The sequence below is a fragment of the Halyomorpha halys genome, unplaced genomic scaffold, assembly GCF_000696795.3.
Source record: "Halyomorpha halys isolate HHAL.00 unplaced genomic scaffold, Hhal_1.1 Scaffold1157.1, whole genome shotgun sequence".
NCBI classification, from domain to species: domain Eukaryota; kingdom Metazoa; phylum Arthropoda; class Insecta; order Hemiptera; family Pentatomidae; genus Halyomorpha; species Halyomorpha halys.
This window is the reverse complement of record NW_027108759.1, coordinates 428137-448099: the sequence shown is the minus strand read 5'-3', so window position 1 is coordinate 448099 and position 19963 is coordinate 428137. Positions and strand designations below refer to the sequence as shown.

Here is a 19963-nt window from a genome sequence, read left to right as displayed (position 1 = left end):
ACTGGGGGAAAAAAACTGATTGATAAACGATAATTAAATTGTTGATATGCATGGATACTTTATTAATACTACGATATAGGATCAGAACTAAAAAATGTTTCACGGGAGAAAAATATAATTTAGTCGCCCCTTTTTTCACAACTTTTGCTCCCTCTACCATCCTCCCAATAAAAGTAAACTGTTTTATGATAGCACCTATTTTAGGATACATATTATATAATATAATTTCGTAACATCAATTCAATCTATGAGTTTATGATGAAAAAATAATTTGAGAAATAGAAATAAAATAAATAATACTTATAACAAGAAATATAGTTTATAGCAGGATGTCTTGTATTAGTATTCCAGATGAGTCTGGATTTCTTACGTTGTAAACCATTTGACGCATAACTGCTGGTACCTGGGGGCGAATTTCGTATAACGTTTTTTTATGCAATCACGCATTGAGTCCAATTGTAGTTCGCCATGTGATTGACTATTTCTTATAAGTCATGGGGCACCTATTGCGACTATTAATGCCTTGTTTAAGAAAGATTGTTTTAAGAGATGCTTTAAATACTATTAAGATCATACTTCTACAACAACAAAAATACTATTGAATCACCTTTATTTTTTCTACAAATACTTTTGTCTACAACAACAATAGTGGTACACTTCAAGTTCTTTCTCCTTTCAATCAAGTTTTATTTAAATTGCTTTAAACATATTTTCTCCAGTAATCGATCCGTGTTGTCACGTTCATAAACTTCATCAACTTATCCCACTATACTGGTTCAGCCCTCCCACCGTCTAACCTCTACACCTTTGGAATTTCGATTTAATTTTCACTGCGTTATAGGAGTGGCATGTGTTCTATCACTTGTGGGTATTGTCAATTTTCTTACCTCATCCAAAGCTCCTAGCTCTGGTATTTCCAACAGGATGGGGTATTTTTTTGTAAGTATTCTGATAGTAAATCAGATTTTAAAGCAATGTCATCTCGAGTATTTATTGATCCCATGCTTCCATAAACAGAAAATTACTAAAAAAACACAAACCCTGTTCCTCGGTTCTTGACGTTTTGCGTGGAAAAGCAACATCAAACTTAAAGAACGAAATCGTTTTAGAATTCAATTTCCGTTAACCATCAGTCATCAACCGATTGACGAAATCAGGATTATATATATGAAAGATCTGTTGTTTTATGATAGTTGTATAACATTCAAACATTTCGTTTTTCATACATTTCAGTCATAAAAAGATAAAAGTGGTGAACATTTTTTTTTCAACATGATACTTCAATAGATACTTTTCATTTTATTATCTATTCACGTGAATTATCATAAACAGGTTTATTCCTTTAACAATTTTAAAGTTGAAATAATGGAAAATATGTTCGACAGTTCGCTAAACGTAATGAAGTACTATGCCGGATATCATAAGTGTAATTGTTTCAATGTTGTAATCAAAGTGAAACTTGTTGCGTCAGTGGCCAAGATTGGCCAAGGAGCCTACTGCTACTTGTGAAATATAGTGCGGTATCCTTAGAGTATGTTTCAGGAGATGGTCGGCGTAATATATTCACTAAAGTCATTAAAGAAAAACAAGCATCTTTGAAGATAAATTCACTATGTGCCTCACGGTTTCACCCTCGTTAAGTTTAGATAATAGATAAAATTTCATTCACAAGATGAGTACATGACAAAGTCCATCTGATTAACTAAAAAAAACCGAGATCCACAAGGAAAAAGACAAATTATGAAAAAAGTGACTTACTAGAAAGCGTCTTCAGTTTCATCGTTTGAACTGTATCCAGAAGGGAGTGAGAGAGGGCAGAGCATCTTGTCCCATCAAAATATTTGAAAGGATAAAATTTTTACCGTTTGGATTTTTACACAGAACCATACTTTTGTTAGGTCTCAATTTGGAATGACTTTCAAGACAGAGAACATGGAAAAAAAACACTAGCGCATCTATACCTATTCTACATGAATAATAAAATATTGGGATCCATTTTTTATTATATAAGTGAGGAGAACTACAAACTTTTTTGATTGGAGAAGATGGTCAGGGGGGGTGCGGTCAGCAAAGGAACATAAATAAACAAAAAAATATTTATTTATGCCGACGTTTCGACCTGATTGAAGGCTTCTTTGAGTCTATAAGTTATTTTGTCAGTTCCGTAAGATGAGGAAAGTTATACTTTAACATCGGCAAAGAGGGCTATATTAAATTTTGTAATTTTATATATTTATTAATGAATAAATAAGATAATATTGGACTTAAGCGGCATCCCTGCTGGAGACCGACAATTATATGATATGTGGAGGAGGTTATGTTTGTGTCACATTGTAAATTACCCCCACAAATCCGAGATCATAATGTAGAAAAGTTAGTTGATATTATTATGTTATTTTTATAAGCATTTTCAGATGATATACATATAGCGGTTAGTTTTGTAATTTAAAACCTCTCCTTCTACTTCAATTATTTTTAAAAATCTACAAGCCCCTTAAGTCAGCCTGTTTGCGTTAAACAAGATGGAGAATCCTTGGTCAATAAGTTGGTAACAAATCTAGTGGTGTTTAATAGTTGGTCTATGTGACTAAATGTGGATAATATATTTATACATAAATTGCCTATGTATGTATTCAGGCGGTCCTCACATTTGCGTTAGTTGTTTTGGAAAGTGAATTAAGTCGTGTCACTCAAGACAAGTGGTTAGCATAGAAGTATGCATGAAGTAGGAGAATGAGGACCGAAAATTAGACCATGCGTGGCCCACACAAATTCATGGGGCAAGAAGATTATTGCTATGTCCATATTTAATTTCAATTTAACATGACATCATAATTAAATTCAAAATTATGTTGCTTGAAGGTGTATTTTAAATAACTTTTATTGTCCATTTCCTATTAAAACATTTTGTATATATAAATGATAAAATAGGTTTAACAATGATTTATCAGAAAAATGTATTTTACCGGTCCCTCCAGTAGACCATCTATGGTTCGTGGACCGCTGGTTGGGAAATATAAGGTCATCTTTCGTAGCCTTCAGTTTATCTATAAAGTTTATAAAAAAAAGTGCACTTAATTTTCAAAGATATATTTTTTCATTCTAATTGGTTTTAATAACTTCGTTCATTAAAAAATTCATTATTTTTTTTTAAGCAGCGTAACTCTTCTGAAGTAAAACATGGTGTAAATTGTTTCGCGACGTAACTCCAAAACGACTTAAAACAAAGCGTTGTAAAACGGGACCTGTCTGTATTAATAACGCGATTAAAGAAATAAAGTCATCATAGTTGTTTAAAAAAACTTTATTATTACCATAAATGTTAAAAATACTGAAAAGTGGCTTGCTTTCTTATTGCTTATAGCTGGAATGTTTACGACCTTAGCATAGCGTCCATGATAGGCTTGTAGAATAAAATAATACTCCTGATAGAACAAAAATTGTCCTTAGTACAAATATTTTAATAAATTATTGTCTCATTCCTGGTCGTATAGATAGGTAATAAATAACATGTTTCAATTAAGCATAATTATAATGTTTCTTAATCAATATATTTAGGATTAAATAACATATTTGAATTATTGAAAATTACTATGTCTCTAAATTTTCAGGACCCACAGTCAGTGGAACCAGCAACAGTAGTGCGAGAAAAAAGAACGATTGGAATACTTCGAGATTTATTCCCCAATTTTTCACAGGTCTGGAAAACTGTTTTTTAACTTTTTTAATGTTCTAATGTTACGTTTTATTTTTTAAATCTCTTATACTTAAGATTATAATCATAATTAAAATTTGTTAAATAAATAAAATATTAACCAGTAGAAATATAGCAATTGTTTCTAGTGCATTTACCGTTGGCCATCAGGTATTTACAGTGGTAGAGTTTAACACAATTTCAAAAATAACCATTACATTTTTCTAAAAATATTATGATTCTATCTTTATTTAATACATTTATTTAAACAAATTCAAAATCAACAACTAAAAAACTCTGGTGCGATGATACGGTGCATCGGCTTTCACTTACCACACATCTTACGTCCCCAAGTTTTGAGTAGGTTGAGAGAGAAATACTTTATTTATTCATCTATGCTGCCTAAATACATTAGGTTGCTATCTCACACAGCATACTTATCAATCCGTAATCGGACATATATACATTACACATACATGGTATAATCATAAAAAAAAGAGATACAATAATAGGATATAATAAACAATTTTTTTCACCCCTACAGTTTCCTTTTACAATCCATTTCGGTCTGTACAACAAATACAAATGTTTCATTCATTCCTATTTTTCTTTCTCATTTCTGCTCCTCCAAATCACACGGCTTTCACTTACCACACTTCTTACATCCCCGAATTTTGAGTAGGTCGAGTATACAACAAAATAACCAAGTTTTACACGTATACATGTAATCAGGATGGATCGGGTAGTCTTGGATTTTTCCGATTCGTACTCCTGTTCCTATTTTTTCTTCTATAATTATTTATCAAATTCTTTAATAATTTGTATTTATCCATCGTTAATTATTTCTAACAACTAAGATGAGAACTAGTTATTTCAAATAAACAAAAATAAAGATACTTTAGAGAAAGATTTTTTTTTTTTTTTTTAAATTCGTCATTTAAGCCCTTTTACACTATTTCAATAAGGGAATTTCCGACCTTATTAAAGAACATTCAATTGTACATTAATACTGCGTTTAATCAAAATCGTCCGAGCTGTATATAAGAAAATCGAAAAAAATTGAAAACTCTATTCTATAAAATTTCACTTCTGGTCAGTCATTTTATAAAAAAGGTTGCTGTCACATCACAAGCATATACCTGTCTTAAGTAAGTAATTTCAGTTTCGTACGGCTCTTCGTTTCTGAGCAAGGTTGTTCACGCACAAACCATTTTGGGAGGTTTACTTGGACTCACAACGTGTCCGTCCAAAACTCGAATTCAAAATTACAACAATCCCGATTTCTGTATATTTCAAATAAATCTAAGTGAAAGTACAAAATTTAATTTACATAAGTCATTGATTTCAATAAACTCACACAGACAAACGCACACTTATTAGTGAAAATCAGTACATCGAATCATCTTAATGAATTAAATATTAAACTTTAAATGCTCTCAAAACTTCCATGACATTCATAATAGATTGATGTCAAGTGAAGTAGGGCAAACAAAACAAACTCAGCCACTGTAATACCGGACAAAAGGTAAGAGAGAAGTGTACAGATTATCGATAGGAAGATCCAAATGCTGACGCGGATAATCTTCCGGATCGTGGGGCGGCTGGTGCTGCAGGGCGGCGGGGGAGGGGGCGGTGGCGGCGGCGACGACGATGACAGGAAGATCTCCATCGTCCTCCCCACCTACCCTCCCGACCAGCTGGAGGATGAAGACGAGGACGAGGATGCCACGGCCACGCCTGTCGCCGATTCTACCGACCCGACCACCAACGCGGTAACTACTGCAAAAGTTTCCTATCTTATAGCCCAACAGCTCTAGAAGAGAAAAAAATAAATTATTACATCCCAATTGTTTATTACTTCCCAATTGTTTATTACTTTAATAAAAATTATATACACAGTTAAAAATCAAAAATTGATGATCCTGCCAACATTGGTAAGGGAGAATAAAAAAACAGCAACTGTTCCAAAAGTTCGCTCATTTTTCATTCGGAGCCCTATATCCATAAAAATACCTACAACATTAAAAAAGTTCATAGCTTATCTATCATATAAAGTAGAGTAAGCTTTCTAAAATATGAGCTCGAATAGAAATCTTTACTTTTAATGTTCTCAAGGTACATTAAAAAAAAAAACAATTTTTTCTAAACACATCCGACATCAAGACATCCGTTGGTAGAAGTAGTAGTTTCCATGACATTTGTCAAAATAAATTCACAAAATATTCATTTTTTATGACTACCTCTAGAACTATTAACCAGCTATATTAGGACTCTATCTTAAATTATGTTACATTAAGTTTTTTAGTATTTTAGGTAGTTTTAAAGAAATGGAGCTCCGAATGAAACATTATTTTTTTGTAACGTATTGAAAAAACCGCCATTTTTTATTTCCCCTAGCTATAATTGGCAGCCATCAATTTTGACTATTAACGATATATAGTTTTCATTAAAGTAATCAAAAATTAGGTTGAAATAACTTATTTTTTCCCCCAAGCTATTGGACTATTAGTATCAGCATTGTCATTCATAATTTCATATCGTCGTAATTTATTAAATTTCATAATTAACAATATGGAAAAGAAACTTTATGCAAAAAATAGGTGAAAGGAGGAACTAATTCCCACACACAATGGGTTTGAAGTTTTTACTTTGTTGTTGATATATTTTTGACTTACTAAAAGTCTAGAAAATATCCCCTTTTCCAACAACCATTTTGAATTTATTTATTGAATCTTTCGTCATATCAATTCACAGTAAATTTCTGTTAGAAAAGATTATGTTATTTATTTTCAAAAATATGAATAAATAACACAATAGAGGCCGAAAAACTGTAAAGACCAAAATTTTGGCTGATCTTTCAGTTAGTGCTTAATGTCTTTAAAGCTGTTTATGCCCAAAAAGTTATACAAACTTTCATTAAAGTAGTATAAATTTGCTTAAATTTGATCCCTAATATAACTGTTTACATTTAATAGTCTCCAAGACAAGGTTTTTCAAAACCCAACATTTTTTTTTATCAAATAACGAGAAATTAACATTCCGTGAATTTATTTTAACATTACTCCCAAGAATATAAATATTGGGAGCTAATTTATGATACATTTACCTAGCTTCAATTTGAGTGCAAATAGACATCTCTAAATCTTACATTTTCTGAGATATTTACGTATAGAAATTCATACCATACTGATTTGTTATTTGGGGAAAAATTGTTTTTTGAAAAACAATGTCTCAGGGACTGTAAGATGATGTCTATTAGCTCTCAAATTGAAGCTAAATAAATGTAAAATGCTCTAGTTTCTAATGTTTATCTTTTTAGAGACAACACTTTATATGATATTTACCAAAATAAATTTACATAATGTTTATTTGTTGTTAGTCGGGAACAAATTTGGTTTTTAAAAAACTGTAAGTCAGGAGCTAAGAGATGAACAGATGTTTAATAACATTCAAATTAAAGCAAGGTAAATGTACCATAAAGGAGTTTATAATTAATATCTCAGTAGGACTTAGGCAGTTTCTACGATATTAGCCAAAATGAATTCACAAAATGTTGATTTCTTGTTATTTAAAAACAATTTTGGTTTTTGAAAACTGTATCTCGGAAACCATACAAGTACCAACAACAAAGAAATAAATTTAAAATTTATCTTATTGGAAAAAAGCTCCACCCAAAAACCTATAAGCAATTATTAACAATCTTCCATCAAATGGACAACCAAAAAGATTATGAATTTTAAATGAGATTAATTACTTTAAATCAGGCATGGCTCGGTTTTGGCTACATATTCATTAAGTTGTTTATTATGAGTTTACTTGTAAGAATACCTCACTTAGTGATAATTCAATAAAACAGAAAACTCAGCAGAGTAAATTCATTTTTTATGTGAAAGACATATGAACTTATGAAAAAGACTAGGAAAGTAATCATCAACTGTTACTAACTTAACTTAGAAGGAGAACAATTGTCTTGTTGATTTATATTTAATAACTAAAATGGAAAACAGTTTCCAACATTTTCTGATTCTGTAAGGCGTTCAATAGATAACTCCTATAATAAAATCAACAAGATAGTTTGCTCCTCTAAATAATATAACATTTAAGTGTAAAGCAATGAAAATTTCTTAGGAAGTTATCTTTCAAAACTATTACCCTTCATATGGAAGTATGAAATTAAAAAATAAATATTCTCTCCCTACAAACAATGGAGGTCAATCATAGTTGTTAGATTTTTCTACATGTCCCTGCTCTTGGGTTGACAATATCCCACTTGATGTGGTCTCAGTAACATAATTTCAGTCGGTTTCTCTATGCACAAGTACTGCCATCCTGGTAACTTTTTAACCTGACTTCAAATGTCACCATATTTTGCTCAATACTCTGTTCCATTTTATCCTTTACGGCTCAGTTCGAGTATCCTTTGTGGGATTCAGTATCATCTATCCTGTAATTTGGTTCTGAAAACATTTTTAATGACCCTACAACATCTTTATGTTGGAAAAAATCTAGATATCATTTTTATAGAAGTAATGGGATGTCCTCCTCAACTCTATCAGGAAAGAACGATAAGACAGTTGGAAAGACTTACTAGATGTGATATCATAATTTAAAATATTAGGACTAAGTTGATAAAAATGTTTAACATGATTATTTTGGATTACACTATGGGAAAATGAACAATGATTTATTTCTAGGTAATTGGAGATAATAAATTTAATTTTAATTGCACATTATGTAAAACCATAAATAGAATCTTTCCCAATTTCCTTCTTCTGAGAACCTAAACTTATAACTTCACCTACTTGGACATTTGAATACACTTAAACGCCTTACAGATTAATGTCTTCAAGGTGTATGCATCATCTAAACCCAAGTTTGGAATTTTATAAAACCATTTACTAAACCTGACATTATTTCTTTTTTATTGGTAATAATCATTAAAAGAAATATGATTTTCATGAATATCAACTACCCTTTTTGGTTTTCTCATGAATGCAATTTCATATCTGGCCTCCTAAATTGTTATTGAAACTCCTTTCTTTAACTATAAGTATTACTACAAATAAGATTACTTCCATTTGAAGGAATAGCAAAATACATCAAGATATATCACTGATAAATTCACAATTCATCTAGAAAACATTCAACTAACATCAGCATGCGTTTTCCTTTGTATCTCATATACTTGTATGACTCTATGGGATATCTATTGTAATGTTTTATTTTCAACTGTTTATCGGATATATATGTATGTAATACACTGGCATTTCCACAGCACATTTATAATTGTAATCGGTGATCAGATCCTTTAAGACATTTTTAAAATGCATGAAAATTAAATCACAAAATTATATGCATGATATAATCGATATAATATATTTTAACTATATAGTTGGTTTTGTACTTTTCAAGTAAAATCAAAGCATGAAAAATCATTTATAAAATTCAAAATATTTTTGTTGGAGATCGGACTTGAAGAAAACATTTGATCAGTTTGTTTTATTTCTTTTAGTTAATATTTCTACTAAAGAATATATCCATGTATAAAGGAAAAACAGGCAACCTCCACAAGTTAATGAACTCTGAATAATTAATAATAATAGTCAGATAAGTCAATCATTTAAAAAAAAAACTGAATTTTTAAGAAGTTGTAATACTTTAAACATCATTTTTCTCCCATCCAAATTTTTTAGACACCTGTCTTCATTTGATAACAAGTACAATATAGTTCCTTGTACAGATATAAAAAATGATTATAAATTATAAATTGTTATTTAATGTATTAACAGTTTTACAAAAATTTCTCATATAACTGCCTATTATTATAGAATTGATGGAACAGAAAGAGATTATAATTTCACAATATTACCCAAAATATTTATATTACTCATATAATTAAACCAATTATCAAAACGGTTAGTTTAGTTTCCTCAAAAGGAAGATTTAACTAAAAAATGAAAACAATTAAGAATACAATAGAACTATTTTTATTTTCTATTGTTTTTATATATCTTGCTATATATATTCACTGTAACTTGTTTTACATACCTAAGTATATTTGGATGAAGCAGTTTTTAACCAAATATGTTAGAAGCTCTGTATAACCTTGAATACTTATTAATTTTCAATCTCAGTCATCCTAATGGTTTTTAAAAAAAGGAGTTCATCCATTTGATGATCTAAGTGTTCCGCGTATCACTTAATTCCTTAATATTTATTTTAAGGGTAAGGGAGTTTATGCAGTAACGAATTATTAATATATCTATTTGGAAAATAAACCTTCAACAAATATTAAAAATAGTCAATATAAGGATCTGATCACCTTCATTTTTCATTAATTTCATATATTCTGGGAAAAGGCTGATCATATTGTTATGTCCTCAGAATTTTTATTTTTTCAAAACTGGTGAAAAGATATTGGTTAAATCTGATGAAAATTGTTGTTTATTTTCAAATTTAAAAATTGAATTATTAGTAGTTGCTTAGTTGGTAAGAAAAAGATTATTTAAATATCATTTAAAACCAATATTTTTTCGAGGATTATATTCATATTAATCTTCCATTATTCATGCAATGTAAGCTAATGTGCACTTTTTAATTGCAAGGCAGATAATTCTTGCTAGGTAAAATCTGTTTAAATATAACTTAAATTTAATCAAATTGTAAATAAACAAAATAAAAGTAAATTTTTTTAATGGTATATTTAAAGTTCTGCATACTATTGATTTTAAAACTAAATCAATTTAAGAAAATTCAAAATGATTTATCTGTCTTAAAATGCATGTGAATTTAAATAATATGTTTGTAATGATTGAATGTGGCATGACATCATTGTAAGCCCCATAAGCCTGTCAGCATGTCAGCCAAACAGTATTTATCAATGTTGCTCAATAAATATGAATTGGATATTATTGAAGTGAAATTTCTCTGGTCACTTTGGTGTAAGCTTTTCAAGAATGTTATAAAAATAATTGACCAAGGATTTCCATGGAAAGTGTAACATTACTACCTGTGCTGAAGAAATCTACTGATTTTCAAAGTATGTTTTCTTCAACTTCTAGTTCAGAACTAAAAAGGTTTATGAGTACCTAAATAAATTTATATTCGGTGATCAAGCTAAAGAAACATTCAAAAGGTAAGTTGAAATCTAAGCATTTTGGTACATTTGTCAGGGATTGTTTTTAACGACTTTTCTTAATTTGCATATGGTAGTACCATTTTTTATAATATATATTTTCTAATATTTCAAAATTAATCAAGAAATTTACAACTATACATTTACTTCGGCTATTAATCAATAAAAACTTCTATAGGCTCCTACAAATGCATTTTAAAATTTAATATTTTCTTAAAAAATCAAACTAACTTTAAAAGAAATAGAAGTAGTAACAAGTACTAGTGTGCCAAGCAGGGGAAGAAAGGGTTGGTCCACTTCAGACATAATGGGTGTTCAGCATAAAAATTGAAAATAAAGTTTACATCAATCATTATGGGATTTCAATTAAACATTTCATGGTTGTGATTCATAATCAAATCATAATGATTGATTAGAACAGTGCTTCCTAGACTTGGCCTCTTTGTGTGAAACTCTTCATGTGGGCTCGTTTAAATCCGAGACAAAAACAATAAATTTCAATGTTTTCAACAAGTTCATCGGAACTAAGGTGCCAAACAAGTTCATGCGACGGAAATTACAAAGCTTGTACAGAATGCTACAAATTAGCGTAAAAAAAAATATTTTATTTTGAATTTGACGTATTTTAAACAGTGTTCTGTAGACTGTGGTTACTTATTAACAACCTTACTAAATTTGGGAAAGCCTATAGAGGGGCTACAGCAGGAAAATCCCTGTATCAAGTACTAACTGTCTTTAGAATACATCCATTTCAAAATAAAACCAATAATTTGTTATCTGTCAGACGTGCCACTATTCAAGCAAAGCAGTGATATATACTTACCTGCTCATTAAAGATGCCATAGGCACCAGAATTTAAAATATATTGGGATAAGGGGGACAAAAAGCACCTTAAACAAATTAAATAGTTTGTAAAAAAAGATATTAAAATGAAGACCACCTATGATTACTTTATTTCAAAATGATCACTCTCCCGAGAATCCATATTACTTTTCCATTTCGTATTATAACACGATGAGAATTAATATTTTTAGCAAACGTATTGGCTTTTTTAGCGGCCCGAAAAGGATAGATAATGGCAACTGACAAACATGAAATCAAAGAACTTGGAATGAAAGAATCCAAACCATCGGTTTGAACTCTTAGTTAATTTGTTTTAAGTCCTCATCAAAACATAGTATAAATGATTCAGTTTCGTATCTTAAAATTGTATTCCTTAGTCCTTACGATGATATCATAAAATCGAATGTTAGCTAGTTTGAAAATTAAAAAACAATTAACTTATCTAGACAAAAATTCAATTATTTAAGTAGATATGAAATCCACATCTCCGTTTATTTTTTTTAATTAAATCATAACTTAATATTACCTGGATGAAGGTAAGGATTAGTAAAGATCAGCACATGAAACTACACAAAACACTATTGGTAAAAAGAACTATGCCACTTGCATTTGGAGTCTTAAGCAAACCAATATCTAATATTGGAAGCGCTCGAGTAACTTTTCGCGCCTCGTAGCATGAGATTGGCGGTATACCAGTGTTACCGGACCTTTTCAGGAATTTTTAAAAAAAAATTAGTTTTTCAAAACCTTGCCTTGATAACTAATTTAAACGTATGTCCAACTCAAACCAATAAAATAATGATCTAAATTAGCTACTCCTGTGCTAACCAGCGTTAATAAAGAAATAAAATCACACAACTTTCACTTACAACCCTAGGTCCTTCCCCAAATTTTGTGCAGATTGCTGGGTTCTTGTTGAAGTTATAGCTAATTTTGTGATTTTCGAAAAAAACAAAATCTAAAGACCAGGGAAGGCGAAAATTAAGAACACAAATCTTTATTTTTCTGTCTTTATAAAATTTTGCTTATAGGATTTCTCCAGGTGGAAATAACGAATATAAATTTGGTTCCTTTGCTATTGCTAAGAATACAACAGTTTAACAGAACATAATGCAATCGGGAAAGAGCTGGCCAGTTTCGGCTTTTCCCGTTAGAATCGGATCTTTTTATTTTTGCTTCTTTATTTATTCATGAAATTCTTTAATATTTTGTATTGATCTATTGGACATTATTATTAACAATAAAAACTGTTAATTTTTTCAAATAAATCAAATTAAAGGTGCTTTAGAGGAAGAATTTTTTTGAAAATTCAATATTTAAGGCCGGTTAGACTATTGCAATGAGGGCAAGACTTATTTGGTAATAAAGAGCAAATTTGCTCATCTAATCACCAACTTTAATCAAAATCGTTAAAACCTTTTTGGAGAAAAACGATTACATAAAGTGGCACTTTTGGTCGGTCGGTTTTTAGAGAAAAAGTTGCTGTCACATCCCAGGCATATACCTGTCCAAAATATTGGAATTCAGTTTCCTACGATTTTCTGTATTTGAACTAGGTTGTTACCACACAGACCATTTTGCAAAACTTGGTTATATGGGATTCAAAACGTGTATTGCGTTGAAAACTCGAATTAGAAATTTTACACTATCGCAATACTCCCCCTTACTATCTATTCCATTTATATATTAGTGAAAAAAAAAATAGATATTGAAGAAATAAAAAAAAAATCTGCCATAACTCAATCCTATCATTTTATATTTATCTTACATGTCACTATCTCACCTACAGCAAATTTACTTGTTGTATATATGTTATACAGTTGTAAATAACAATAAATAAATGATTAAAAAATATATATATATATTTATCTTCATCTGTTAATAAATCCCCATCTCTAATTACGCGCCCTTATTTTAAAGAAAAATATATAAATAGGGAACAACTTGCTTATGATAAAAATTTCCCAAATAACGTTATATATCTATATTAGGAAAGGATTATCACTTTCCCCTTTTTTAATCCTGAAATGTCTATATTTATTTCTTTATTAATTATGACTATATTAATAATTCTCAAAATTGGATCATTTAATATTAATGTATTAATTTTAGGCTGGTGTGGTTTCAGGCTCATGGGGGAATACACTAAAGGTTAAAAACCTTACATAAAAGGAAACCATGTTGAACATTACCATTTCAGTGCTCTGGTTTGTTTGTTGCTGTACATTCTGTAACCTTAATATTGCCACTTTCACTAACTAAAATGAACTATCACTATTTACCCATGTTTCTTTTCTGATGCTTGTATTATAAAAATATTGTGAAGGTTGCTTTCATTGCTAGCCCCTTGCTTTACTAATGTGATTTTTCCAATTTGCTTTTATACTTAAAAAGATATAATTGGTTATTCGCTTTGGCTGTAAAATTTAGACCTGGGGCTGGCATGAGGTGGCTTCTAAAATAGTATTATGGTTATTTTTCTTGCTGTATTTGTTTTTCTTTATAATATAAATATACATAAAATAGGTTCAAAAATATGAACAGTTGATGTTTAAAATATAAGCACTTACCTCCACATAACTGAACATATTATTAGTTAATATAATCATAATTTGAACGTATTACTTAGCTAATTTGATATTAAGTATAACTTTGTATGAATTCAACATAAGATTTTTGTTCACTGGATCAATTAATAGAGTTTGATAATGCAATAAGTTAAATATTATCAATTCAGTTTTGATAATAGTTATTGCACTATTGAATTGAAATTTGTGGTAGTCAAATCTTTTTATCACAATATCTAAATCACTATAGCTTTTATAGAAGCACATAGGCACACAACTGTACTCATACATGTGAAAACTTCTAATGTACTTTCATTTAATAGTATATGAACCACTTGTTCTCATGGTTATCACAATGTAATGAAATTTTAGTTATATCACTAAATAGTTAGAAATTAACTTCTTTTCTATTATGTGAGATTTGATGATCATTTTTAATTATATGATTATTTTTTAATGTGTTTTTTCTGGTACTAAACATCAAAAGATTATTAATAGAATCACTTTTTTATTTTGTAGCTAGAAAAATATTTAAACTAATTTCAATCAACAAAAATTATTATTGTTGCCTATGCTGTGAGACCTCGTAACTCAGCAAAAACTTTATACAATTTAAAAAAAATAAAAATGAACACCTCACCTGAAGTCATTATGAAAGAATCCTTGAAGTAAGAAACAATTATAAAAGTATCTTACAGAATGATGGTTGAGAATGTCTAGAATGATTTGTTGAATTTTTAAAGTAACAAAAATTTATTGATTTTTGTTTGAGTTATGATTTATCACAGTTTCAGCAATGATATAATTTTCTTCAAACAAAACTTTATTTAACAAATAAATAATTTATTAATAATTAATCAGCAATTTTTTTATTTAAAAAACATATATATTAGTATAATTTTAAATATTTTAATATAGGATTCAGAAAATTCAGTAAACGATAATCGAAAAAGAGAAGTAAGGTCGAAACGAAGTCCTGATGATCAAGCTGAGGAAGAAGAAGATCTTGAACCTGATGCTACTGGAGGTAAGAAAACCAACAGAAAATATACATGTGTCTAGCACAGGAAATATTTCTTGATAGTCTACTTTGAGTAATTCCACAATTTAGTTTATCCGCTTAACAGTACAAGAAGTTTATATTTATTTTAAAAAAATTAAAAATGAGCCTTTCTCTTCCATAAAACAATACATACGTCGTTACAAATACATTTCCAGTTCTGTAAACTATATTATAACATTATATTAATTCCATAATAATGTTATCCAAGATGCTTAGAAGTAGACCACACTCTACCATAAATTTTTTATTATACACTATACATTTTAAATTTAAAATATATAGTATTATATAATTGTATATAATATATTGTATATTAAAAAAACTATTTATTTTTCTGCTTAAATAAAAAAATAGTTATTACTATTTTTCTTCCTTCTTGACCGCAGCTCCTACCACCTCCTTTAAATATAATTTATTTTGTTTATACCAAAACTGAAGCCATTTTATTCAACAGACCCACTTTCTTATAAGTAAAAAAATATCTTTTGAAAAATACTAAATATGGCGGCGGTGGATGTTCATAATGAACTTGCTGAAACTACCAACGGGTAAGTATTAACAAAAAAAATACCAAAGAAATCTTGTTATTTTTAAATAATAAATAATTCTGCGATAAATTCCAAATAGCAGCATATCAAATAAAACGGATATGTTTCCTCATTATTCAAGAACACAAAATTATACAAGAGCTTCTAAAATAAAATATTTCTTAAAAGGTACTATTTGCAAAAAAACTAAACATTACTCTAGTTGACCAAAAAAATAGTTTGTGATATGGAGCCTCGATCTCGCTGGGCGCAGATCAACAAGCGATCTCTTCTTCCAAATGTACCATTGTGACCTTATTCACTGCAGAGCCAGTATGCACCACTGTGGGTTACCAGTGTTGTAGCATCCACAAAAAGTCTACAGCGTGGGACGGACGGCCAACTCACTAACCACTCACACTAACTGTCTGTGGGGATTTGGACTTCAGCACAAGCGTACTACCCGTATTGTATACGGACTTATTCTTATACTAATCCTAGTACAAGCCGTAATATACCCGTATTGTATACGGATTTAATTCTTATATTGTATACTATTTAGTACAATAATTTAACTTAAATATATATTACAAATAAACAATGTCTATTCTGTGTACACGTACATAAATTTATATGACTATGTATAACATTATTGGTCCGTATTTATATATTTATATACAAATTAAACAACATTGAGTTTTGCGTCGAATGATAACCATAACTTATTAATTCGTCCAAGTAGTTTGTCGTAAGCCGTCGTTAAACAAAAAGCTAATATTTTTTTTAAATTTTCCAAACGTAAGCAATAGAACTATATTTGAAAGAATATAATAGAATGAAGAAATAGAATTATATATGAACGAATATAATATCCTTCCCTGCCAGACCCACCCCGCTAAGACCCCCGGGGAGCGACGGTCCTATATCACTTTTGAAATATTAGCTTAAAATGGGAAGAGGATACTTTAAGATAGTTAAATCGAGTAATATTTAAAAAGCGCCTGAAATTGAAAAACGGCATAACACAAAAAAGGCTATCCTTCCCTGCCAGACCCACCCCGCTAAGACCCCTGGGGAGCAATGGTCCTATATCACTTTTGAAATATTAGCTTAAAATGGGAAGAGGATACTTTAAAATAGTTTCATCAAGTAATATTTAAAAAGCGCCTGAAATTGAAAAACGGCATACCTACCTTAACAAAATAATTTTTTTTTTCTTTCATACTGTGACCACAACACTAAATATCAAAGCGAAGTAGATATTGAAACATAACTTTTTAAAAAACTATACATAAAACAATTTTAGAGGTTATTTAAAAGGGAAGTTTTCTTTCTTAAAATGATAAGAAAGCATTTTAAACTTTTACCTACTATACAATCTTTAAATTCATTTTTTTTTCTCTATTTGTGTAAAAATCATTTTAAGTTCATATTAATCAAGCTAAGTTCTAATAAAAGATGAGCTAGGATTTATCTCAAGTTTTAAAAACCAGTTATATGATTTGAAATTCTGTCTTTTCAAATTATTAATATTCTCAGCTAAAATAATGACATTAAAATATTTAAAAAAATTATTTTCTGTAACTTGGGATGTATTCTAATAAATCAATTATTAAAATGCACTTTTTATTTACAAAAAAAAATTGTAAAATAAATTATTTAATGTCAATTCAATCAATAGAAATGAAATTTTCCCTCAAAATAATAAGATTTATAAATTCAGTAAAAACAATAATTCTTAACACTAATTCTTAATATTTCTGATAATGGTAGCACAAAATGAATTTTGGCAAAAATTTTCAATGAAACCACAATCCTAGGGAGAAGAAAGTTGTTTCTAATTTATGATGGAATCACATTAAATAGTTTTTTTTTCACTATATTTTCAACAAAACTGTGAAAAGCTTTTAAAAAAATATATATTTTGCTCTATTCACACACATACACACAAATATTTGTTTATATATAATTTATAGATATATGAATTTATGGAATGTATCTTACTACATCATTAACTGTGACATTAATCTGGTATTTTATTTCTGTGAACCTGTAATAGACAACGAAGTTCCCTCCGACAATGAAGCAGAAAGTGATGGAGAAGCCATTGATGAAGAAGATCCACGTAATAAAAGATTTCTTAACTTCAATCTAGGTGCCTCAGATGCTGCAGGAGGTTCTGGAGGAGGTTCAGGAAACTTTCTTTTTGATATTGTCAGGGTGAGTTGCATATCGCAATTATATTTTGATATTGTCCCTACTTGTTTTATTAATTTTTTAAAGTAGATTTCTAAAATTTATGCTGATCTATAATCTGATGGTACTTTTGGAAAATTTTAAACTAAAACACTACCTTAAATAGCATTTTTTTATTAATATATCTATATAAAAATTTAAATTCAAAGGCTTTTTTATCCAACGTAATTTGAGAAGTACTATCAATTAGTCATTTTTTAAATACAGTGACTAAACTGGATCTTTTCCTTGGCAATTTTAATAAAAAAGTTGAAGAACAATATCTGCAAAATATTAAGATTATATACCTTTTAATCTTACATTACAGGACATATAAAAAAATAGATATACATAACATATATTGATGGTTTTACAAATGAGGAACATAATTTAATCTAAAAGTAGCCAGTTAACTGTTTTATAGATTTCATTGGAAGTCCACTTAGTCTTAATGATCATCAAGAATCTGAAGGGAAAAAAACTCTAATTCTTATAATACTAGTTGGGAGATTCCTCAAAGTTCTTCCAGACACCCATGGTGTAATGAGTGGAATCTTCCAATTGTACTCTAAAAAATATTACCTTTATTCTACTGCTGCATACACATTAAAACAAATGCTCACCACATACAATGATGAGTTGTGTTCCATTGTAATCATTGTGTAGAAGAAATTGTGAAGGTAACCTATGCAAAGTAACCTATAGTAATAAATTAACAGGAGGTTCATTTTAAATAGGGTGAAAAAAATGAAAAATCACTTATAACATAAACATTTAATTTTATTTGTACCATTGAATTTATAAGTGGCTTTCATCTTAGGAACAGTAGTGAGTCAAATCAAAAATAGGCATAAATTTTACAAATAATGAAAGTGCATAGCTTCCATCCATTGGTGAAATTTGTTTTCAAAACAATCCTAGTTTGAAGTTCAAGCTTAAAATCTATTTAGTAATTATTTCTACTTATTATACTTTAAAAATCCAATAATTTTTACCAAAACATAGTATAAGATAATTGACTTAATTTGTAGCAAAACATTATTTTATAAGTTAAATAGTTAAGATATTACTTATTTTAAAATTTAGGAAACTTACAAATTTGTCAATTATTATTAATACTTTTATTTGTTATTTCTTCTCTTCTATTTGTTCATATTAATATAGAGGAGTAAATGTTTGATGTATAGAATAAGTTTCAGTTTGCATAGAAATCTGCTGATCGGGCAGCTAGGATGGCTGGGACTGTGTTTCGAGTCCTGGCGGGAACTGATGATGCTGGGCTTCCTTCTTACAACCATCAAAGATCGGTATTTATTTTTGAATCCATTGTCTCATCTTTGGGGACCCATCATTTGCCTATACCTATGTAATCTCAAACTATTTATTTTATAGAACAGTATTCATCATTGCTTAGTATAATTTTTGCTAGTAATGAATTGATTAGAAATATCTAAAAGTCTTTAAGTTAATTTGTATATCATTTTTTTTAATTAAATGATTTTATACCATGATTTTTGAGAAGTAAAGGTATGGGTTTTGTTGGAGTTTCCCTTAGAAAACGCTACAAGTGTTGACCCTATCTTCTATGGTCTTGAACACCTAAGACAGACTGGACACTGTATATAAAACACACTATTCTCGTAGTACAACCTTCAAGTAGTATAAAGTTTATGGTGTAAGAGATAATAAATTTTAAAATTGTTATTTACAACTGTTAAAATTATTTCCTTCTGAAAAAAAATAAAAGAGTTTTTATAAATTAATAAACTTTTTTTTTAACAAGTTTTCAGATACAGATTTTAAAAAGGTTAATAATAAATAATCATTATCCATGAATCACTGAGATGAAAATAAATTATTTTATATTAAAGTATTTACTATATTTTTAGAAATTTATAA

The 19963-nt window shown here is 29.1% G+C and overlaps 1 protein-coding gene across 4 annotated transcripts in view; it reads left to right on the top strand.

Moving 5' to 3' along the window:
• The window catches only part of LOC106688584 (uncharacterized), a 105811-nt gene that overhangs the window by 70918 nt on the left and 14930 nt on the right, over positions 1 to 19963 (top strand). For 2 of the 4 annotated variants that reach the window (XM_067047060.1, XM_067047061.1), the window contains exons 4-8: positions 3612 to 3698; positions 5239 to 5466; positions 15158 to 15266; positions 17889 to 18049; positions 19273 to 19371. In XM_067047060.1, coding sequence (XP_066903161.1) covers positions 3612 to 3698; positions 5239 to 5466; positions 15158 to 15266; positions 17889 to 18049; positions 19273 to 19371 — 684 coding nt within the window. The remainder of the gene's footprint in view (positions 1 to 3611; positions 3699 to 5238; positions 5467 to 15157; positions 15267 to 17888; positions 18050 to 19272; positions 19372 to 19963) is intronic. The other 2 variants (XM_067047063.1, XM_067047062.1) reach the window with 2 other exon arrangements.